This window comes from Rhineura floridana, chromosome 3, assembly GCF_030035675.1.
Source record: "Rhineura floridana isolate rRhiFlo1 chromosome 3, rRhiFlo1.hap2, whole genome shotgun sequence".
Classification (NCBI taxonomy): Eukaryota; Metazoa; Chordata; class Lepidosauria; order Squamata; family Rhineuridae; genus Rhineura; species Rhineura floridana.
Window position 1 is genome coordinate 127,626,378 of NC_084482.1, and position 24,780 is coordinate 127,651,157.

Genomic DNA, 24,780 nt, shown 5'->3' on the forward strand with positions numbered 1-24,780 from the left:
TGCTTCTATTGCAAAAAGCTGTCCTGGAAGTGCATTCTAAAGATATAAACAGAAGAGGGATTTCTATTCCGAGGAGAAAAAAATAAAAAATATGAACTTTGGAACATTATATTGTCTGGGACTATTCTCTTTTGGTCTATTTTATTTTGACGAATCTGCTTCTTCACGACGCCACTAACTGTTTTGATGCTGGGAAATAAATTTGTTTTGTATTCTTGAACATAGAGAGATAAGGCAGGCTGCTCTGTTTATACTGTGATGTCATCAAGCCTGGAATATTAACCCAATTGTTGCTGAAATAAGAAGTGGTTCTTCTTTATTTTTGTTTTGTTTTGTTTTTGTGGTTTTAAAAATGGCAATCAAGAAAGTGGCTGAGAATCTGGAAGTAATTATGTTTCAGAAAATAATGGATGAGATTGAGATAACGAAACAAACCCTGCGACAGGGCAGTAAGGAGCTGAAAATTGAACTGAGCAAAATGACGCAGGAGCTTAAAGAAATAGGGGATCCTGTGAGAGAGGAGAATGAGATCAGAGATGAGAAAAGAAAAAATAAAGGGAAGATACAAGCCCTGGAGATTGGAACAAATGTGGAATTGGAAAAAGATCTGGAGTTTATGGATATTAGAAATAAAATCTACTGTTTGGAATTTAACGTTATCTCTGAAGAAATTAATGAAGATATTAGAGATAAAGTTACCAATGGCTTGGATAATTTTCTGGACTGGAATGACGTGATGGAGCTTGATATAGAGAAAATCTATGGAATTAACTGCAGCCATGTGACAATGGAAAAACTCTCAAGAGATGAGCCAGTGCATTTTGTAAAAAAGAAGAACAGAGATATGACTTTACAACAATATTTCAGCAACTTATTCAGAATCGATGCCAAGAAAATATTTGGGATAGAGGAAATTCCCATCAGACTCTTATTATATGACTATGGCTATGACAGCAAGATTATTATGGAATACTGATAATGGAAGATTGGACACTGAAATTACTGGACTTAACAGGACTATTGAAGATGGAAGATGGAATTAATATGGATAATGGAATAATGGCTATTGAAATTATTGGACCTAACAGATTTTGATGAGATGGATTAATCAATATGTTTATTTGGACTATGGTTATGACAATAAGATTATTATTATTATTAACGAGATGGGTTAATCGACATGTTTATTTGGAGAAAAATTGATAGATATATTTCTTAAAGAATTGAAACCTCTCTTTGACTTTTTGTGGAAAGAATAAAGTAATGTTTATGAGATTTGATGATTAATTAAGATAACTACTGGAGGAAAGTGATTTTATAATATAATTTAAGAGACAGGATTGTTATATATTGTAGACCTATAACTGATCTGCGACAAATGGGAAGTCAACATTTTATTTTTTTGTTTAATCATTTTTGTTTTGTTTTGTTTTTTGTCTTTGAATGTTTTATTATTTTGTTTTGTTTGTTTTATGAAAATTTGAATAAAAATTATTGTAAAAAAAAAAAAAAGATATCTCCTACAAGCTCCAGGATGCTGCATTCTCCATGCCCTGTTGGCCTAGAACCCAATCAGGTCAACTTACTCACAAGACATATCCTTAACCAAGAGGAACCCATCTACTTCTTCTGGTAGCCTGGGTTGTCCTTCAAGACTGGCCACTGAACATTATTTCATAACTTTGTACCATTTTAGGATAGCTTTTATTGAGCTACCACTGTTGTTCTTAATAATGTTGTTTTCCCTTTTTTCACCCCAGATAACTAATAGAAGCATGAGAAGAATGATGTGTTTTTTCTCCCTAACACAATAGTATTCTGTAGTTTCCTCTTGCCTTAATGTGCTGGGGAAGCTGATACATGCTGCACACAGCAACAAGAAGCCGGTAACTGAAGAGTGGAAGGTCAGGCGCCTGTAACCTGTGCTGGAGAAGAGATGGCTCTGACCATTGAAACGGAATCACGAATATACCGCTCTCTCAGGGCTGTCTTTGGTGCCGCTGCACACCTTGTCTCACTTGGATTTACCATTTTTGTAGCTGTGCATAGCAGACCTGGATCAAGTAAGTAGGGCACAATGATAAATGCATTGTTAAATACTTTCCAATAGCTGTGCACAGGTTTGATTGGAAATTAAAGTATGGGCAAATATATCTAAAATCCAGTACTGCATGTGATCAAAGGATGTTAGCCATTTGAAAGCCAGTAGGACTTGCAGTCCTGTCTTTTGCGAACTTGGATTTCATTTGGCTTCAGCCTAGCTCTGCATAGGACCAATGGCTTCTGAATGTAGGCTCTTTTTGGCATTCCTGCTCTTAAGAATAATTGTTTGTCCCTGTAAAACTGCAGGGCCTACATTGAGAGGAATGGCTACTGTCCAGCATTACACACAGGACAGGGGCCCTAATCCAGCAGGAGAGACCTGTGATGCTCCTAATGCAAATTTGAATGTTAACCACCTTCATGATGCTCTTCCAAACCCTTTGATGTGAAAAAGGATGTCCATCCACATCCAGGGCTACCTGTTGTGTTATATGTAGCCAGTTGCCTGTAGCTACAGCTAGATTGGAATCATTGTCTATTGCCTTGAGATAATTTGGCCAGTGTACTTTAGTGCCAAATAGTGTAGCATTTCTGTTGTTCCATTACTGAATGCAACACATGGTCTCTGTCACAGTAAACAGATCCTTTGCAACATCTCCTGTTACCCACTGGCAGTCCAGGATGTTTTGTGAGAATAAACTTTGAGCCTCTTTCAGTTAAATGAGCCTCTCAATGAAATATGATTCTTTCATATAAACAAAGGCTTTAGGTGAGATCACTAGGCCCATTTTCAGTGGTGACTTAGGAATTTTGGCATAGGGCAGTGCATTCCTAGTTGCCATTGCACAAGACATACCACTCTTGCTCAAAATATTTAATTTTCTTTACAGGGACAGAATCAGTGTCACACCTAATTCTAAAAGTGATTATTCTTGCTGTACCTTACAAGTCACAATATAGTGTAGCATATACTTGTGCCACAAATTTTATACCATTGCAAACCTGTACACCTTTAAGGGTTCACAATGCTCATTTATGTTTTTCCTGCTAGAAAAGAATATGACTACACTTCTGGAATTTGTATCTAATTCCACAATGTGTTTGGAGTGCTGTATTTCTTTCACTGCTTTGGATTTTGAAGTCACTTCCTTATGTTTGTCTTGGAGCACTAGTTTTGTTCCTGCCTCTTAAGATGGAATGGCAAAGAGATCCAAATGGAGGCACATGGTAAACAATCTGTGACAGGGTTTCTCTCCAGCAGTGATTCTGGTACACTCATCGTCACACAACTGGTTTATTTCTATGATATAAATGGATGCATTCTATTGAACATCATGCTAGTTGATTACACTGCAGGATTCATCTTGCTCTCATTTCTTTCTAGGTCTGTTTTCCTGGCATCCTTTCTTAATGTCTCTTGCGGTAAGCTTGCCAAAGGCATTTTTTGCCACCATCTTTCCAAATAACTAACTATAACCTTATCTTATCTGTATGGGTGTGTGTGTTCAGTTTACTAAATATTCTGGCAAAAGGAGTACAGAGGGCTTTGTTACTGACTCACTGTGGAGTAAGGCAACAATTCTGCACTAAGGAATTGGGAAAGGAGGTGGTGATGCAGCTGCTCATGCCTATTGTGGGTTTTAAATCCAGAATTTGCTACTGGTAGCTGATTAAAATATGAGATAATTATTCCTACCTTCTGTGTAGCTCACAGAGCCTTATTTCCTACTATGCTGATGAGGCTCATTGTAAAAATTGTACTGCTTACTTTGGAGATCAGCCTCTGCATGATAGATCAATGTGAGTATCTGATAAGAGTTGCCAAGTTATTTATTTATTTATTATATTTATATACAGCCCCATAGCCGAAGCTCTCTGAGCGTACAGCAATTAAAAACAATAAAAACAAATGTACAAATTTTAAAACACAAAAAGACAATTTAAAAACACAGTTTAAAAAAAATTAAAAACAATTTAAAATGCATGCTAAATATCGGGGGAAACTTTTTTGTTTTTATAGAGGAACACTTTTGTGTGTGTGGTTAAGCTGGGGATGAGAACAGTTTTTAGTGGCTAAACTTAACCTAGCAAACTCTGGTGATATCTTTTTCTGCCTCTCCCCAGTTTTCTTTTCTGATGACAGAAGCCCTGCTGGCTTTCTCTCCGGAGAGCTCCCTACTCCGCTCCTTCTCTCGTAAGGCCAGGGTCCGCTTCCACTGGGCTTTACAGCTGCTCTCACTCACCAGTGCAGTGTTGGGCTTGGCCATCATCAGCTATTACAAGTACCTCAAGGGAAAAGACCATTTTGTCACCTGGCATGGCCTGACCGGCTTGCTGACAGTGCTGTATGCTAGCATGCAGTGCATGGGTGGGCTTGCTCTGTTGTACCCCAAGCTGATGAAGAACTGGACATTGACTAAGCTGAAGCTTTACCATGCCACATCAGGGCTGATCGGTTACATTCTTGGCTGTGCCAGTTTAATGCTGGGTATGTGTTCCTTGTGGTTCACCGTATCTGTAACTGGAGTCTCCTGGTATCTGTTGATGCTGTGTCCTATCCTCACCAGCCTGGTAATCATGAACCAAGTGAGCAATGCCTACCTCTACCGCAAAAGAATACAGCCTTGAAAGCCATCCTGAATCAGACAACTTGTGGAATCTTTGAAGAATTCCTGTGTCATCAGTAAAGAGACGACAGCCTTATAAGGCACTGGGGCTGAAGAATCTTCTTTTTAACCTGCCTATAACTTCATGTGATATTTTTATGTAGATTTCTGACTTCCCCTGTTAAAATCCTGGAGATGCTTATACTGTTCAAACCAGCTTCCTTTTGGTGCCAGTGTCCATGTAGCATTTTCTCTCTCTGTAAAAATACCTCTGAAAATACTGCCAGTAAGTAGCCCAGTTGCACTGTGCTAGTGCCTACCCATGAAAGTACAACACACATTGCTTAGATAGCTCTTGATTTAGGCAGCTTCTGAAATCCATCTTTCATGCAAATACATACCTCACTTGGTCTAGCTTTCTTCCCATTGGTAAAATGTTTGATGTGCAGAAGTGGTGCTGGTTTGGGTATCAGATGGAAACCCTTAACATTCCTTCTGAAGGGGGAAAGGTTGGCATCTCTAACACAGTAGTAAAGGCAACGGTTTCTCCCTTAAAACCTTCTAATATGTACAGTACCCTCAGCTGTATTAGAAGTAAGCAAGTAATATGTGCCAGTCAGGGCCTAAACATATTACACACTTTAAAAAACAAACAAAGCTGCTTTGTATAGAACTGGAGAATCTGCAAGAAAAAAGTGGCAGGGGAGGATAGTGACACTAACACTTCTCTCACCAATTTTCTGCTCAGGAATACCTGACCAACCCCTACCCAGCAGCTTTTCTTTCCTACAGGGTTTACAAATGCATGATAGCATGTAAGGCAGCCTTTCCCAACCAGTGTGCCTCCAGATGTTGTTGGACCACAACTCCCATCAGCCTCAGCCAGCATTGCCAATGGTCAGGAAAGATGGGAGTTGTGGTCCAACAACATCTGGAGGCACACTGGTTGGGAAAGGCTGATGTAAGGTGTAAATGGTTATTATTCCTGTTGCTTTATCTATTCACAGCCTTATAGGTGGAGATCTCAAAGCTGTAGTAACGCAGGTAAAACCAAAATCCGATCAGCTATAAGTGGTAGTCTCTTGTTAGACTAACTAGTTAGTCACTTTAACAATGTTGCAGTGTGATGCCCCAAACAGCAGCGGAAGGATCAGAACCTTCTGACCTGGGCAAAAGGCATAAATACTAAACTTTTATTTGACCAAGTTTAAGAGATTTCACTTTCCAAAACAGACTAGGATGGCAAGCAGTTAGGCACTGAAATTCCAGATTGCTATGTCCTAATGGCAGTAAAGGGATTACCAAATAAACCAGTGACAGTTTGATGTGAAGAGACGGTGATGGATGAAGAGGGCATATTGCACTGTTTCAGATCTAGACAGACGTTAGGAGATACTGGAAAGATAAAGGTTGCTATTTCTTCCTATTGTTGTAATATACTGAGGCTGCAAACCCTTCACCACCCACCTTTTTTCCTGCCTCTCTCAGAAATAAGTCCTGTCATTCCGCATGTGGTCCTTTGAGTTCAGTGTGGCTTTAGTCCCATGTTACTTTGGACAGGATTACAGCCTTGTTCACCTAGGCTTGCATGAAAGTGGAAAGGAGAAGCTACCACAGTGTTGTCTTTCTTCTATCTTCAGTCTGGCCCTCATCAGTAGTTGTCCCCTTGTGTCAGCTGCTGTGGCAGCAGCCACCTTGAGAGCAACTGCTGCTCAGCAACCAAGAAGTGGCCATCACTGAGAACCAGGAGCAGGGAGGGGAAAGAGTGAGGGCTTCTCCTCTTCCTTTTACCTGTTGGGTAGAAAGTGAGGCAGCAAATGTTATGCTCCTCTGCACAGTTACATAGAGTAGGCTCAATGAGACAAGCTTTCAAGTAAACAAGCATTAGATTAGGGTAAAACCAAGTCTCTGTTGTTATCATCCCCACCTCTTGCCCTTTACACTGATAATCGCTGACTGGCTTTTTCCTTTCAGGTTGACACATGCACTGTCCGTGGCAAGGCTTCACTGACACAAATACAATTCTATGTAAGCTTAGGACTCTCTCTTTGAACTTCTTCCTTAGTGGCTTAGACCTTTGTAATCTTTCATCTTATAGCTGGCATAGTATACACCAAGACCACAATCCTGCCTGAAATAATTCCTGATGAAGGGAGCCTGGTAAACATATCCATGCCCTCTCAAGGTAGACAACAAGGGACTTGTTCAGCTCTTTCTGTTCTCTGCTTCCAGAGTAGTTGAATCCTGCCATTCTCCCTTATATTATGGTAGATGAATAGTAGCCTCATTTTACAGATAAGTAAACAAAAGGGAGATCTGATGTCCAAAGGTTGCCCAGTGTATCAAGCACAGAGGTTAGAATAGTGTGTTAATTTCTATCTTTTTGGCAGCTCTTAGACCAAAACTCCCCAGTATTTGGTCTCACGAGTAGCAGTACTTAACAGAGAAGATCCTGCAAACACAAACATGGAAGCATAGCACTGAAATACCAATGAGTACTCTTTTTTTCAGACTTGGGGCTGTTTTCAGATACATTTGTGTGGAACTTGTAATGTAATCAGAGCATGACAAGCACACATGCAGATAATATGCGCATGTGAGATCAGCACTTGTTGATCTACACACCATTCTGCATGGAAGTGCTTTCTTCACAGCAATGTTGAGGCCCTCAGAAAGCTTCTAGATGCTTTGGCTGAGTAAGTATCTAGTGGCTGGGAATCATTCAATGGGGTGGTATTTCTCCCTTGTTCTTCCAAGCCAAGGATCAAACCCAGTTGCTTTTTTATCGTTAGCTATCAGAAAAGCTAACAGCTTACTTCCTACTTTGTTTGCAGCATGTTAAATCCGCTTCAGTAGAAGTGCACATGGAAGGTTCCCACCAGCTGTGGCCTCTGGGAACTCTTAAAGGAAAGGTATCTTTGTTTTGCTCTCTGGGAAGGACAGGAGAATGACTGCCTTAGCAAGGAAGGAGAAAATGGGCAAAGCTGAGCTACTTGCTTAATGGGAGAGGAGGAAACACCATGGTTGCAAGGAGGAGATAAGAGATTGGCCCTGGTCCAGATAAAGTTAATCATGACTAAATCTCATTGAAATCTATGAAACACCTAATTTCAAAGCAACTCAATCACAACTAGTGTTAGTTGGATTGGGGCCTTTGACTGCAGCCCCTTGCCTCAAAATGAAACCCAGAAAAGAGTGATGTTTATGAAGCCTTACAGTATCATAGATTTCCTCCAGACAGAGGGTTTGAGAGATCTTTTTGCTATAATTTAAATGTTTGCAGCTTCTAGTGGTCCTGTACAACATCATTTTCTTCAGCATATAGTTTGCCATACAGTATTATGTAAAGATTCTACCTTTTTATGGACTAGGCGTACCTGGTTATTTTTTCTATGGGAAAATGGTCTCCCCACCTTTTTCTGTGTAAGACCAGTCCTCTCAATAACACCTGCAATGGGCATTGTGTCAATAGGAATCTTAATTACACATCTTTAATCTTACTTACACATATTAATTTGATTGAAATTTGTACTGTGGTTACTGAAACAACTAGCATTCTGCCAAATCTGAACCTGCCCTAGTAAAGATGATTGTTTGCACAGGACTGTGTGTGATGGGTGTCTCTGCAGGGCAGGGGTACCCATCACTGAGCCTGATCTAAGAAAAGTAATCTGTACTGAAGGGTGCTATATTAGATAAAGTTTTTGAACATGTGTAGTGGCTTTGGCAATTTCCATTTTATTCATTTTCGCTCCCTTCTGATCCACTAGCTCTGGGTATTTTTAAAACTACAAGATATCCCTAAACAGGGCTCATGAGATACCTGTATCTGCATATAATGTTGCTGTTTCTTGCAGATGTCATAGTTGTTGGTTCCACTTTATTCTGCACTACTCATACCTCATCTACTGTCTCCAGTTCTGAGTCTTGTACTTCAAAGACATAGACAAATTGGAACAGGTTCAGAAGAGGACACTAAAGATGGAAAACAAGTCTTATGAGGAAAGGTTTAAAGAACTGGTATGTCTAACCTAGAAAAGAGAAGATTGAGAAGGGACATAATAGCACTTTTCAAATACCTGATGGGCTCTTGCAAAGAAGAGGGCAAAGAATTATTCCTTGCAACCCCAGAGGACAGGACTAGATCTAATGAGAAAATCTGAAGAGGGTTGATCTCAGCTGAACATTATGAGCACTGTTTTAATGGTAAAGCAATTAAACAATGGAAACAATTGCCTAAAACGGTGGTGGGCTCTCCCTTACTGGAAATCTTCAAGTAGAGGCTGAACAATCATCCGAGGGGATGCTGTAGCTCTGGTTTTCCTACACTGAGCAGGGATTGGACTAGATAGCCTACAAGGCTCCCTCTCTATGAATGTGTTCATTGAGTTGCCTATGATTGTCATGCCCTTCATTACTAATAGATGGAACTGCAACAGTGAGCGATAGTAGGATTAACAATTATGTGTACCCCTGGACAGCAAACAGCTGTGCTGGGAAGCCTCTGGTCCAGGAAAATTCTCCAATGCCTTCAAGCGTGCCACCAGACTGGTTCCTAAGTGTGATGTGACTGAAGGATGATAGTAAAATAAAAGGGAGAGACTAACTGCTATTTGAAATAGTCATTGAATCCAGAGGGATTCTGCAGCTTCTCTTTTAATGTCATGCTATTAGTAGTACTCCATATTCTCGAACTTCATAAAGGATGAGATGATACTGAGGTAAACTGCAAGGAGTCAATGGGCAGGTTGAATTGCCTAAAATACTAGTGGTATAAACTCTTTCACAGCAGCACAGGATTTAGTTATTAAAGTGACAAGGCTAACTGAACTTAGTAGTTTCTTTCTGTGGTTTTAACTAGAATATTTTGACTGTTAAAAAAAAAAAAAAAGGACATTGAACAGAATAGTAGACACATAGAAGCCGATGCAGCACCTGCAGTTCAAAAGCCCTTCATAAAGAACTCTCTGTAGGACCAACTGTCAGCAATTGGTATAAAATTAAATTCCATCCACAAGGCAGAACTGTAAAACTGTAGAGATTTAAGGCTAGTCGTGTAAATTCTACTCTCCTGCTCTAACAGAAAAATTTGAGAAAAAACTTCAGATTATTACATACCTCTTCTGACAGTGAAAATTTATAGGGGATAGAAACAGGTAGACATTCTGCATCCAGAGTATTTCTTTTCAATGTAGAGTCAATTAGAACAGTTAGAAACAAGGATCTTACAGGAACTAGCTCCACATATGTGCAATTAACATGAATCATTTAGGCTTTCAATCACTGCTTTAGGACATATAATGACCCTATCCTGCTTGTAAGGGCCCAGCAGGCTCTTCAGAAGATTAACTGATTTAACTCAACCAAGTTACCTAGGTAGCACTCATCTCCAAAGCATCCAGCCTGTCATATAAAGCTACATTCTTGGACCATCTATTGGCCCAGTATTGCTTACTTTTGACATGCAGTGGCTTTTTAGGATCTCTCAATCCTGCTATACTCCCATTTTCAAAGAAAAAGGAGATGCTTGTCACACCCTGAGTAATAAAATAAAGACCCAGCGTCTAAGAGCCACAGGTTATCTCCATAGGATTGCTTTCCGGAAATTCCAGTGCACAGAATGCTCTCCTCTATCTCCCACAAGCCCTAAAATGCTGCATTCTCCATGCGCTGCAGACCTAGAACCCCACCAGGTCAACTTGCTCACAAGACATCTCCTTAACAGGAACCCACCACAGGCTGTCAGAACTCTCCACCTACTGACTACAAGAGTATGAATTAAAGTAGGGATTACTTACAGACTTTGCTAGCAAGCTGTTGGGTATGCAGCACTATAAAACTGGTACAGAATACGGCAGCTCGCCTGATTAAAGGCAGCCGCTGGCAAGATCACAACACTCCAGTGCTGAAGGAGTTGCACTGGTTACCGGTTGTTTTCCGGGCCCAATTCAAGGTGTTGGTTCTGACCTTTAAAACCCTATACGGTTTTGGCCCAGTCTATCTGAAGGAGCGCATCCAACATCATCAGGGATGCCGCTCAACAAGATCAGCCTCAAAAGGCCTTCTCTCTATCCCACCAGTTAAAACAGCTAGACTGGTGAGAACTAGGGAGAGGGCTTTTTCAATTGTGGCCCCCACTTTGTGGAATTCCCTCCCAAATGATCTCTGCCATGCTCCCTCTATGATGAGCTTCCGCCGGGCCTGGAAGACCTGGCTCTTCAGGCAGGCTTTTGGGGTGGGTTAGGTTTTATTATTATTATTGAGATTTTTAATGTTTTAATGTATTTGTATGTTTTTATTTTGTACATCGCCCAGAGTGGCTGGACAGCTAGCCAGATGGACGACTAATAAATTTAATAAATAAATAAAAGAGCATCAAGGTAATAATGGCTTCTGTTACCAAAATCTGTTGGCATAGCTTCCTGGTATTGTTTCCTTGTTCTTGGCTTTCTTGCCTGGCCATTTACAGCTATTGCTATCTGACTAGGTTTACTTAGGTCATTGCCTGCTGAATTCTTAAGTCAGGTATAATCATTTTGCCCACCAGCTTCCCTGGACTTCCTTGTCTGCCAGGTTCCTTAGCTGGGCCTTGTCCAACCAGGGAGGAACCTGCGAATCTTGCCACCTGCATATTTGGGATTCACTGCCATAGCAAAGCCAGGATGGGACAGTTTGGGAATTATGAATTGTGTCTGCAAGACCAACATCTAGGGTCCAAGGGTTAAAGTTATAGCTCTGTCAACGTGGTGGTTTGAAACACCGAATAAATGCCTTAGAGCGCAATCCAACTCACATTTACGCCGGGCTGAGTGGAGTTGGATGTGGCAGATCTCCACCTGAGCCAGGCTACACCAGCATTCCTCAGCCAGAGCTCAGCTGAGCCAGGACTCGGCCGAGACCAGCCCAAGTGGAGCCAGTGTAAGGCTGAAAATGGGGCATGTCAGGGGAGGGGCTGAGGTGAGGAGACTTAGGCCACATCCAAGTAATATTCAGAGTGCTCTTGCAGATCCCAATCCAGGCAAAAGTTACACTGGGAAAAAGGTCAGTCTGAGAAAATAATTGCAATAGAAGTCAATGGAGAGGGCTTACTCCCTGGTAGGGGTATTTGGGAGAGCAGGTTTTTACTTTCTGGTCCCTGTGCACTGCTCCTAGCTGAGCCGGCGTTCAGCCAACCCAGAGGCTCCTGAATGGCAGTTGGATGCAGTGGAACTTTATGCCGACCTCTCTTGCTCCAGCACAACTTATGCTGGCTTCCCCTGAGTTGGATTGCTGAGATAGCTGACAAAAAAGACACATGCAAAACAACACTTTCTGAGATTTGCTACAGGCATCTTCCTTTGCAACAGAATCAAAACCCAGCCTAAACTTACCACAACACTGACTTTCTCTTGCTTTTGCGTACCAAAAAACCCTGCCACCCACAAAGAAATTGCAGCGGTTGGGAGCTCAAGATTGCTGCATAAGTATTATTTATTTTTAGAAGTGCCTACCCAAGGTGGTCAGTTACAAACTTTAAAAAATGTATAATGAACCCCCAGATAAGGCACCATCAAGCTTCTCGGCATTCACCACTTCTTAATGAGCATCATGTTTAGTATCAACAACTTCACACAAGATGAATTTCCTACATGGAACTCTTTCCATGTAGAACACCATATGCATTAAGTGAAAGAAGGGGTACAGAGAGAATTCAAAACATGTAACAATAATAAAAATATCTTTTTGGCTTCTTTATTAGGCTACCAAAGCACTTTATGAACATCACATACAAGAAGTATACAACTGCCTTTCACAGTAACTTGCCAGTTGGGGTTTTCTGTTTCCTGAAATTCATATTGTGTGAAGTCGCTCTTAGCATAGGTGCTTATTATGTAGATTTAAGTTCCCATTTAAGATCAGATAAACTACTCATTGGGAGCCAGGGTGTTTTAGGTTGCAGTGCATAAAAGAGATCTTGCTTGAAATTCCAACTCCCTGGGGGGAACTTGGACCATTCATTACTTCTCAGCCTAGCCTACCTTACAGGGTTGCTGTAGGGGTAAAGGGGATAAGAAAAAAACTCCTTAGACAAAAGGACAGAAATGTAATAAATAAGATTTTGCAGTGCAGTTACCTGAAAAAAGTTAAAGTTCAGCCTTCAGAAGTGAAGTGACAGTCCTCCAGTCTTCTATGCCAGGAAATCTAATCACTCCCCTAATTTTTTGAAATCCTTTTCAGCCTTGTGTCTCAGTTCTTCAGTAAGAAAGCTGGCTTGAGCAAGCCTACAAAAGCAGACAATACCTCAACATTCAGGAGCTTGGGACTCCAACTAGGAGCTTAAAGGATCAATAAAGGGAGGTTTACAAAGCCAATCAAGAGGCACTCTTCAAAAGAACTGTTTATTGATACTGAAATTTGTGTGTTCATTACCTGGTTGACAAAAGCTTCTCATGTGGTCCTTTAAAAAATTATCACAACATTGTCTCACACTCTCTTCCTGTTCTGCTAAGTGTCCCCTAACCCAGTCCTCCAGCTGGGAGAGGTGTACCCTTTGGGGTATTTGGGGCTGGTGTCAAGGCAAAACATCTTAGGCCTGCTGACCCACCAAAAAGGGGGGGAGGGGGAAGCATCTCCGCGCAGAGGAGAGGAAGAGTCTAATAATGATCTCACCAAAGAGAAAAAGCAGGCATTAGAAGAACTGTCATGAGTCTCACAAAAAAGCACCCTGAAAAATAAAACAGAACCAGTGACATACATTCTACTGTAGCAAGGAGTTCATTCCAATAGCCTGTGAATGTACTGGCACCCCACCCAAGACAGAAGCTGCTTTACCATCTGAATCACTGCCAAGAGAAATGAAGAACAACCAAAGGCTAAAGAACAGAAATAAAAATAATTCACTCTAGGAATCCTATGGAAAATGCCAGATGATGTTTTCCACAAGGTAGTTCACATACTAGCAGCAAGCTGCTCTGTATTCCTAAAACTGTCACTGACAAAAATTCAAAAGATGAACCAAGTGGTTATGTTTTTATTAAAAAGGCTTTTAAATGCTGGTTCTGGGAATGTCTAATCCAGCAACTTGTTTTTGGCAGAGCTCACCAGGGCTACCAAATCTTGGGAGGAGGTTAATAGAGGAAATAGTTTTTAAGTGTTTGCTCATTTAATCAAGAACAAAGCAAATTCAAAGGAAAAAGGAAGCTGTGGAGTTATTTCTGACAACCGATGCCACTAAGGTAAAATAAAATCAAGAGGGAAAGTGCTGTATCACTTGCTGAGCTTGCTCTGTGATACCCTGGTGGGGCTTATATAGTGGTCTAGTATTTAGGGCTCAAACATAGGAGCCAATTCATCAGGCTGGGTAGTCCAGGCCTCCACAAAGACTGACCAGAACTGCCAACCAGAAGGAGCTAAACACACACACATGTGTTGATAGTCACAATGGCCGCTACTGGTTGGGGCCAATTTCGCTGGTCGTTTTATTCAGATGAATGCTCCTTATTGAGTTGAAGAGGTGTGGATCCCCCTCTGTCCTGCCAATTCTGAGAAATTCTCAATTTCAAGCACCCCTCTGAAGAGAAGAACCAACATCCCAGACCTGTGCAACAGTTAACAGTTTTCACCAAAAGAGTCTGGGACTTGGCATCAGCCACATACGGTTAACAACTGCTGGGAGGAAGGAATTAGCTTCTCAGGGCTAATAGGCATAGTCTTTTGCTTCCTGCAGAACAGGCAGCACTGTGAGGGAGGACATGTAAAGGATCATTAGCAGCTCTGACAGAGGGACAGCTAGACAAGAAGGGCAGATGCTTCATAGTCACAACTGAGAGGGGGCATCCTCAAAGGTAATGAGGCTGGACTCCTGGCTGCCTGCTTTCCCTGCAGTGACAGAGTCCAGGCTCTTCTCAGGAACCAGTGGAGTATCAGCCTTGATACTTTCTTCATCGTCATCCTCCATGCTGGGCCATGCCGAATGATCTTCCACACTCTTTAACCGCTCGTTCAGTGCCTTCAAGGCCAGTTGTCTACAGAATAAGAAAATGTCCCACAGTGAATGAAGGCTAGTTTGAATATTATGCTGACTTTTGTGAAAGAGGAATCTTCTAGTGCTACCCACCAAAAGTGTCCAGAGATCCTTTAGGGCAGGGGTTGCTTATCCTTTTTGACCAGAAGGCCACAGGCACCTTTGGCTAACTCTCCAGGGGCTGCAATGACAGTGGTGGTGTGACCACCCACCCACCCACAGACTCAGCACTCACACAGCCTTGCCTCCTCTGCTAATCAGTGCAGAACAGCTGATTAGCTCCTCTGCTCAAATGATTAATCCGACTGGGGAGAGGATCTCTGCATCCCCACTGGAGCTGTGGAGCGGGCCAAGACATTTAGGCCTCTCTGCCCATCCCAGGGCCATGTCCCTTTTTTTCCTTTTTGCCACCATCACCAAAATTGGTGGGGTCCTTGGGGGCCAGAAAAAATTCTTGGCAGGCGGCTGCCACTAGATGTTAACCACTCCTATGGTAAGGAAAAGGAGAACAAGACAACTCCAAAATACCATTTGTCAATTCCTCAACATTATCATTCTTCCTACCTGCCACTCCAAATCTCATCCATCTAATGTTGTCAGTTAGTATACTGGCCAGGAACAGAGTCCTTTCAATGTTTTGTCCAGATGTCTATACACTACTAGAGTTAAATGTTGCATAGTCACAGGTAGGCTTTTTCTTACATTGTTTTTTTCTTAGTAATCTGTAAGCTGCTCTGGGGCCCTTCTTTGGCTGGAGTTGAAAATAAATAAATATGTTTAGCATTGTTCAGTGCTAGCTTTAATGCCTCATCTCTCTATCCATGGATGACAGCCTTTAATCTGTCCCCTAGGAGTTATCTTCATTTATAACAAAACTCAGGAAACAGATTTCCCACCTTCTATTATAGGAGTATTTATTTACTGCTAGATGGAGTTTTAACTTTAAATGTAGCCATTTAAAGAAATCTCAACTTCTGGCCAAGGTTGGGAGTTTACTTACCGTTGTCTAAATATTTTCACAGGTTAGAGAATATGAATTCTTTTTTATGATGATGCAATCCACCCTGGGATCAACTGATGAAGGCCAGGTTAAAAATGCCCTTAATAAATAAATTAACTACTACTACTACTACTACTACTACTTATAACCTGCCCTTGAGGTCTAAGGGTGGGTCACAACAATATAAAATGCATTATTAAAAACAGTTTAGAGCAAATTAAAACAAATTACATTCACATTAGGAAATTATGTACTGGGAAATAATCTAAGGAGACAAAAATAATGAAGGGTAAGGGACAGTAGGCAAACAGCATTCCAAGTATTATGTAACAGAAGAGTAGCCCTTCTTAGTCTGCCAAAGTACTCCAAATTGTTTGATGCTTACTTAGGGCACAATCCAACTTGCATTTTTGCCAGGCTGAGGACCTCCATACATGGGAAATCTACAAACACACAAATTAAAGTGAAATCCCTACATATGTTGTGAGCCCTATATATTCTGTCTCCATAGCTGATAGGTAGTGACCTCAATTCTGCACGTAGCTATAAAAACATCTGGTTTAGATTGCTGGGTAATGAGTACATGACTTCAGGCACAGGATCAAGTATTCTACCCTTGTAACTGTTCATTCTGGATCTGCAATCGGACCACCCAGAACATTACAGCCGCTTCAGAAAGTGTATGTGTGAACAATTTACAATTTAACCATATGGCATATACAGAAAACAAGTGATGTAATTCTCCTTCTCCCAGATGTGTACCTCTACTCCACTATCTTTGAAATGTCCCCTTTTCAGTTCTTCCCATCCTAGGACCCTGATGCTCAATAAGATAGTTTTAGGAACATCATCATTTGATGCAAGAGAAAAAAGCACCAACAGCAACTGAGTGTCGCAAGTCTCACTTCCAAGGACAGGTACCTTACAAATCCCGATAAGAAAAATAGGGGAACTTATCTATGCCTTTAGGATTGGGGTCAATCTCTACATCTCAATGATAAATCCTGCCTTTAAATTGCTTTAAATCTTAGAAATGTTAGATTCCTCCTTTTCACCTAAAAAATCAGCATTCAAGGCAATGTTCAGTAATGCTGATGATCAATCACAGGCATGGGGAACTTGTGCCCTCCAGATATTGCTGGATTCCAACTCCCATAATCCCTGTCCATTAGCCATGCTGTCTGGAGCTAATGGAAGCTGCAATCTAACACCTGGAGAGCCACAGCTTCCCTATTCTCTGATTTACCAGCACTTAACTTTGAGGTTCAGAGAAGAGGTGGCCTTTTGTTGGTTTCTGTCTACTTTTACATTTGATACAGTCAAATAATTTCACTCTCTCACCAAATAGCAATCAGATGATCATTGTTCAATTGTTCCAATATGAATGCAAAATACCCAAAACGCAGGAGTGGCTAATCTTTGGTCCTCCAGGGGCTGTTGGACTAAAACTTGCAGGAAGCCAGATTACGACTGGATATCAGGAAAAACTCCCTAACTGTTAGAGCCATATGACAATGGAACCAATTACCTAGAGAGGTAATGGGCTCTCTGACACTGGAGGCATTCAAGAGTCAGTTGGACAGCCATCTGTCGGGACTGCTTTGATTTGGATTCCTGAATTGAGCAGGGAGTTGGACTTGATGGCCTTATAGGCCCCTTCCAACTCTACTATTCTATGATTCTAACTTCCATTGTTCCTGACCACTGGCCATGCTGGCTGGGGCTCATGGAAGTTAAAGTACATCACCGTTTGGAGCACCACAGGTTAGCCATCCCCATCTTACCGAATATTTCTGTTCAATGAAAATAATCTGCTTGCACAAAAGGAATTATTGAAATATTTGTGTTTTTGTCTTCTTAGAAGAGAATGTAAGGAGTTTCTCATATACAATCATGCCCAAGTCATACAAACATTCTGCTTCAATGTCAATGTGTGCATGGAGCTCGTGTGTGAGCAAGACTTTTTCATTTGTGCCAAGGAGAGTTCCAAGCATGCAAAAGGGGAATGCAGGCTGAGCTTTCTCTCAACTGAAGCAAACTGGCGAGTCTTTAGCAAGCACAATGGATCTCCAGAATACGCAACTGGGACAAGAATCTAAAGGTTAAGGATGAACCCCTGGCTCAAAGCATATCTACATAATGTGCTAATAGGTGATTCTAACACCTACGCTTTAGGCAATTCAGTTAAAAGTCACACCCAATCGTGTCAAAAATGCTGAATACTGCTATAAATTTGATAGAGAAAGCACTGGACACAGAGTTATATTTACACATGCTGTCAACAGTGCAGCTATTAATTGGCCAACAACGTTACTCAGTCCTTCAATTTGCTCCAAGCAGTCAGTTCTGTATTTTGATGGTGTGAAGTGCACAATAATGATTTTTGTCATCAGATTCTTTCAGCTCTTTCATCCTGAAGCTTGAAACTCAATTAAAATAAGACTTTCCTTGCTTTAATCCTGGAACCTTGGTTGGAAAACACATATATTGGTGTGGCTATTACTCAAATTGATGGCTTGCTTTAGACTACTAAAAGTTCTGCATTAATACAGTTTTCAAACAGGACTAAAGCAAGGAAAAGTATACACTTTTGCATTTTTAAAATGTATGCCAGAAACCTATGAAATGGAAAATCAGATATTAAAATAGACACTCACTGCCAGTGTTTAACTAGACAGTTTACAGAAAAAGTTTTGGTTCAGTTTATAAACCGAAAACAGCTCTTACAATTTCTTTTCTAAAGAAACATTCTTGGGGAACTAGTGTGACTACAAAAAGAAATCACTATCCTACATCTGATGTCCAGACTGAACCAAGCTTCAAGAGTCAACATACAGCATGGGTCAATGTGCAGGTCAAATTAGGCTGCAATCCTATAGAGGGGCTTACTCCCAGGTAAATGGATAAACTGAATGAGTCTTATTTCAGAGTAGACATGTATAGGACTGCACCTCTAAGCTCTCCAATTTGACAAAGGAATTAATTTTATTTCTGTAACTTCAGCAGAGCTATTCTCACACTTCATTACACGTATTTCTACTGGAAGGTCTAAATACTAGTGGTAAGGTATTTCCAATCTCTATGTATGGATGTGAAAGTTGGACAGTGAAAAAAGTGGATAAAAGAAAAATTAACTCATTTGAAATGTGGTGTTGGAGGAGAGCTTTGCGGATACCATGGACTGCGAAAAAGACAAATAATTGGATGTTAGAACAAATTAAACCAGAACTATCGCTAGAAGCTAAAATGATGAAACTGAGGTTATCATACTCTGGACACATAATGAGAAGACCTGATTCATTACAAAAGGAAATAATGCTGGGAAAAACAGAAGGGAGTAGAAAAAGAGGAAGGCCAAACAAGAGATGGATTGATGCCATAAAGGAAGCCACAACCCTAAACTTACAAGATCTGAACAAGATGGTTCATGACAGATGCTCTTGGAGGTCGCTGATTCATAGGGTCACCATAAGTCGTAGTCGACTTGGAGGCACATAACAACAACAACAAGCCGCTAAAATACATGACTATTTAGAGTTTCTGGATGGCTTAAATGTTTTTGTATGGATTCTATGCACAGTGAAAAACTTCAGACAGCTTTTCTTCATGGGTCTTACCTAGATAATATATTTTCAGGGCTTGTTCAATCTGTTAGAGACAACCCCTGCATTTGCACAGCACCATGCAATACATGAAAAAGGGACAAGTATGCAAATACATGGGAACCTTGGACTATCAACTCCTTGGTTCATGTCTCCCATCTGTTTGCATACACATATCTGAAGTGACATGAAGGAATTCTTCCAGACAAGCGTTCCATGCTGGGACAGTCCAGCACATACTGTTTGCTAAATCACTGGATGCACAAAGATTTTCTACATACATCAGCCTGTTTCCTGAAAAAATATAAGTTGCCAGTTCTGCTGACTACAATTGGGCTTACTCTTATACAAAAACAGAATAAGCACAAGACAGTTTCAAAAAGCTATCAGTCATAATAGGAACAAATAAAAACCTTGAATATTCAGATTTTTTTTAAAGCCCAGTAGACATAAATTTAAGATCAGCAATTGAAGCAGACACTTCTAAGGTAAAATTATCTTGGGAGATTTTGCTACAGAATAAGTTATTAAATTAGGTCAGTTTCTCCCTCTATTCCTTTCCCATTATTTCTCAACACTGATCACATGTAGTCTCTAAAAAGTTTTGTATTTCAGGAAAATTACCTCCTCCGTTCAGCATCTTGAGGATCTGTTCCAGGTAAGCTGATAGTAATGGATGAAGGGGCACCAACATCATAACGTTTCACTGTTTTCCGGCAGACTTTCACTTTGACCAAAACACTGTGCACAAGGTTGGCTAGGAAGCTAACCACTGGTTGTAGGATCTCAGGGAAGAATGTGGCAAAGGCAAAGTGGTCTGACATATCACCACGTCCCCGGCTGTGCCTCTGATAAAAACGGAGATATATCCAACTGGAGAGGACTCCAAAACCATATGAGGCCAAGACATTGCTTTCAATGAGAGTGGTCAATCGCAGAACTGCCAGGATCAGGAGCAAGAGCATGGGAACAACCTTCATTCGTATCTGAGGTACCTTCAAGACAGTACTGTCACCCATGGTTTGTTTGAGGGCCACTAAGACACCACCAAGAAAACCCAACATGCCATAGATGCGAACAGTAAACAGGTAAGAGAGATTGAATGATGCCATATAAGTGAGAAGATAAGCAAAGGCCCCCAGGAGCCCAACTGATATATTCACCACTGCAAAGAAGATCAAAAGCTCCAGGGCTCCCCATAATGGCTCCAGCAACCTTCCTGCCACCACTATAGTAGCTAGGCTCACGCCGACATCCCAGATGTGTTTTTCCACCACACTGTGGGTTGCTAACGTCCAAATCCAAAAGTTGGGTGGGAAGAGATACCCAGGTGTCACCCCGAGTCCAAACACTGTGTCCACAGCAAAAGAGAGAAGGTAGAGCAAGATGACAATGGCACATATAGACTTCACCACTACGCTGGTGCTGGCCAGCGCAGCCAAGAAATGTTGCCGAGCTACTGGGAGGTATCGGTTCATCTTTATACTTACAAGCCCTGCCCCACAAGTCAGGTTCCGTGATCCAAGAGTCTTGGTTTAGCGGCGGGAAGAAGGATTTGGTGGCCACGAAACCCCTCTCTTTCCTTAGATTGGATTCACTTTCGCTTCCATCGTCTTCCCCATGTCACCCAAATGGAAGCGGCAGCAGCTGAAGCCACGGACCTCTCTATACCGAGGAGTGGCGCCCTCCTTAGCCAGCCTTGTCCCAAGTGGGAAACATCGGCACACCCTTCCCTTTGCCCCGCTTTCCCTTGTTCCTGGGGGCACCGCACCCTTTCTCGCAGCACGACCACGACCCTGTAACGCCCAAAGAGATTGGCACTGCCGAAGCGGTTTCCTAAGGAAAGCGAAGCTGGAGAGGCGGGAGCTTTAGAGCTCACCGGGCGGCGAGGTGAAGGCGTAGCTTCTGCCGAGCCCCTGGCAGCCCCATTCAATCCGACGGCGGAAGCGGAGGGCTGGCAAGGAAGGCCCCACCTCACCCTCTCACGGGGCCCTTTCGGCGGCGGGACGTGTAGCCACCGTTGCTCTGGGGAGACCGATTCCCAGGAGCCCTCGCTACTGCCACCACCGCTGCAACTTCTTCCTCTAAGCCAGGACCCCCTTCTCAAGGCCTGCACTGAGACGCAAACAAACAGCGCGACTGCGCACGCGTGGCTGGTCTATGAGCTATCCTATGCTCACCGGGAAATGCAGGCTCACTCCTAACTCATAGCGAGGACTGCCCGTGACCATAGGACTACCAATCCCAGCATGCATCGGGACACAGTGTATGCGCATGGAAGCGCGGGAGCGCTGGGTTGGGGACAAAGAGGAATCTGGGAGGTGGAGGTTTCTCAGATCTTAAGGTTGCGACCGAGGATTAGAGTCTGAATTGGTTGCTGTGGATGCGGCCGCAGTAAAAGGCCTGAGTCAGGCGGAGCTGGACAGGGGGTGGTTGTTCCGGCCTGAAGCGGAATGGTCTTTGGAGGACAGATGAGGGAACTAGTCTGCCCACTCAGTAGAGAGGCGTCACCCGGAGGGGGCCCTTCTGTTTGCTTTGCCTCGTCACGATAGCGGTTGGAAGGAAAGCTAGCTTGTGCTTAACGAGGGACTCGTAAGCTGATGGTTAACGACGCTAATGGGGTACTACTGGAGGTTTCCACGGAAGGATTGACACGTGCAGAAAGAGTGAGATCGACCTAGATCTTAAGGGAGGGGGAGATGTGCAGCCCACTTGCAGAGTTTTTTTTAATTATTCGGAAGTTTAATGGCACCTCACCCCCGAGTAAAAGTGTACATTGAATCCTTAATGTGCATTCCCTCAGAAAAAAACGAGAAATGCATGGACAAAGCCAAAGGTTACAGTTTTAAAGTCATAGCTGCAGATGTGAATTTCTAAGGCTTTGCTGGCCAATCCTGCCTTTAGTTCTTGCCTGCAGTTCTTAAGAAATCCTGTGCACATTTACGTCTAAGCCTAAATGAACTCAGGAAGCCATATTTATTTATTTATTTTATTTGTGGCCCGCCCTTCCTCCCAGCAGGAGCCCAGGGCGGCAAACAAAGCACTAAAACACTTTAAAACATCATAAAAAACAGATCTTAAAATACATTAAAACAAAACAGCATTAAAAACATTTAAAAAACAACTTTAAAAAAGGGTTAAAAACATTAAAAACATATTAAACAATTCTGACACAGATGCAGACTGGGATAGGTCTCAACTTAAAAGGCTTGTTGAAAGAGGAAAGTCTTCAAAAGGCGCTGAAAAGAGCAGAGATGGCGCCTGCCTAATTTTCAAAGGGAGGGAATTCCACAGGGTAGGTGCTGCCACACTAAAGGTCAATTTCCTATATTGTGCAGAATGAACCTCCTGATAAGATGGTATCTGCAGGAGGCCCTCACCTGCAGAGCGCAGTGATCAACTGGGTATGTACGGTCTTTCAGGTATCTTGGTCCCAAGCTGTATAGGGCTTTGTACACCAAAACTAGAACCTTGAACTTGGCCCAATAGCAAATGGGCAGCCAGTGCAATTATTTCAGCAGCGGGGTGACATGTTGGCGATACTCTGCCCCAGTGAGCAGTCTCACCACTGCATTTTGCACCAGCTGCAGCTTCCGGACCAACCTCAAGCGCAGCCCCACATAGAGTGCATTACAGTAATCCAGCCTAGAGGTTACCAGTGCGTGGACAAAAATGGGCAGGCTATCCTGGTCCAGAAATGGCTGCAGCTGTCTCACCAGCCACAGCTGGTAAAAGGCACTCCTAGCCACGGAGGTCACCTGGGCCGTTAGCAACAAAGATGGATCCAGGAGCACCCCCAGGCTACGGACCTTCTCTTTCAGAGGGAGTACAACCCCGTCCAAAGCAGGCAACTGACCAATTATCCGAACTTGGGAACCACCAACCCACAGCAACTCTGTCTTGCTAGGATTCAGACTCAGTTTATTGGCCCTCATCCAGCCCACCACCGAGTCCAGGCAGCGGTCCAGGGCTTGCACGGCCTCTCCTGATCCAGATGTTACAGAGAAATAGAGCTGGGTATCATCAGCATACTGCTGACACCTCGCCTCAAAGCTCCTGATGACTGGTCCCAAGGGCTTCATATAGATGTTAAACAGCATGGGGGACAAGGTGGTACCCTGTGGCACCCCACAGCGCAGCTGCCAGGGGGCCGAAAGACAGTCACCCAATGCTATTCTCTGAGAATGGCCCTGGAGATAAGATCGGAACCACTGTAAAACAATGCCTCCAATACCCATCTCACCAAGTCGGCCCAGAAGTATACCATGGTCAATGGTATCAAAAGCCACTGAGAGATCAAGCAAGAACAACGGTCGCACTCCCCCTGTCCTCCTGATAAAGGTCACCCATCAAGGCCGATTCAGTCCCATAACCAGGCCTGAACCCAGACTGGGATGGGTCAAGGTAATCTGTTTCATCGAAAAATACTTGCAGGGTCACCTGCTCTATCTACTGGGAACTCCCCCAGGGCATTCAGGAATCCAGTGGATTCCATTAGGCTCCAGTGGTGGACCGTCTTAATCTGTCCACCACCCCTGCAGGGAAGGATCGGAGCCATAAGTCTAAACTTCACCAGGAAGTGATCTGACCATGACAATGGGGTGACATCCACCCCCGCTATCTCCAGACAACCCCTTCCTCCATCTGGAGCAAAAACCAAGTCGAGGGTGTACCCTGCCCTATGTGTTGGGCCAGTAACAACTTGAGACAGTCCCATGGTTGTCATGGAGGCCATGAAGTCCCGAGCCGGAACACTAAAGGCAGCCTCAGCATGGACATTGAAATCACCCAGCACTATCGTTCTGGGCTCCTCCAACGCCACAGCCAAGATGACTTCCACCAGCTCGATCAGAGAAGCTGCCGGGCAGCAGGGTGGACAGTACACCAGCAGCAACCCTAGTTTACTGTTTCCTTGGCCCAACACCAGGTGCAGGCCTTCACAGCCAGCTCCAAGACAGAGTGGTTTCCTGGTGACAGAGATGGAAGTTCTGTAGACCACAGCAAGTCCCCCCCCCGTCCCTGCAGCCTGTGCTGGTGCTGCAGCGAGTATCCAGGTGGGCAAAGCTGGATCAGATCAACCCCTTCAACCTCACCCACCCAGGTCTCGGGAATACACACCAAATCGGCACCTTCATCCACAATCAAGTCATGGATGAGAGTGGTCTTATTATGTACTGATCTGGCATTAAACAACACACACAGGCCAGTGGGCACAGCAGATGAGCAATGAGGAACCAAACCATGAGAGGAGTGGCAGCAAGGAACAAGGCACAGATAGCCTTGCCTTCGCCTTTTTGGGTAATTCACCACCTCCCCATGGCTATATTTCCCTCTGCCCGCAATCACTGAAATTGGGGTGGCATCACCCATGTTCCTCTGTACTAAGACTTCTCCTAAACACCTGATATGGGCCCAACACAAGCCCACCAACAAAGCCTGCCAGAGCCAATTATCCCAGGAGGCCTCTGCAAGGATTGGGAACAGTCACACCCATTCAAACATTTTCACACGGCCCATCTACTCCCT

General features: G+C 43.0%; 2 protein-coding genes across 4 annotated transcripts in view; one reads left to right on the plus strand and one right to left on the minus strand.

Moving 5' to 3' along the window:
* Positions 1-5,505, plus strand: part of LOC133380499 (transmembrane reductase CYB561D2) — an 8,954-nt gene extending 3,449 nt beyond the window's left edge. For both annotated transcript variants that reach the window (XM_061617866.1, XM_061617867.1), the window contains exons 2-4: positions 1,761-2,063; positions 3,428-3,465; positions 4,168-5,505. In XM_061617866.1, the coding sequence (XP_061473850.1) occupies positions 1,937-2,063; positions 3,428-3,465; positions 4,168-4,671 (669 nt within the window). In that variant the 5' untranslated portion in view covers positions 1,761-1,936 and the 3' untranslated portion in view covers positions 4,672-5,505. The remainder of the gene's footprint in view (positions 1-1,760; positions 2,064-3,427; positions 3,466-4,167) is intronic.
* A 7,508-nt stretch (positions 5,506-13,013) lies between these two features.
* On the minus strand, positions 13,014-21,476 carry TMEM115 (transmembrane protein 115). 2 transcript variants are annotated; one of them, XM_061617865.1, is made up of 3 exons: positions 19,879-21,476; positions 16,038-16,095; positions 14,482-14,653 (listed from the first exon to the last, which is right to left on the minus strand). In XM_061617865.1, exons 1-2 carry the CDS (start codon positions 20,730-20,732, stop codon positions 16,038-16,040), a joined length of 912 nt encoding a protein of 303 aa, XP_061473849.1. In that variant the 5' UTR covers positions 20,733-21,476; the 3' UTR covers positions 14,482-14,653. The 2 variants fall into 2 exon arrangements, with proteins under 2 accessions (XP_061473848.1, XP_061473849.1); XM_061617864.1 differs by lacking the exon at positions 16,038-16,095 and having other exon boundaries at positions 13,014-14,653; positions 19,879-21,471.
* Positions 21,477-24,780: the final 3,304 nt, after the last annotated feature.

Coding starts and splice junctions, on each gene's coding strand:
- TMEM115 (XM_061617864.1), bottom strand. CDS start 20,732: ATGAACCGATACCTCCCAGTAGCTCGGCAACATTTCTTGGCTGCGCTG. Junction 14,654..19,878: donor CAAGATGCTGAACGGAGGAG/GTAATTTTCCTG, acceptor CTTATTCTGTAG/ACAACTGGCCTTGAAGGCAC.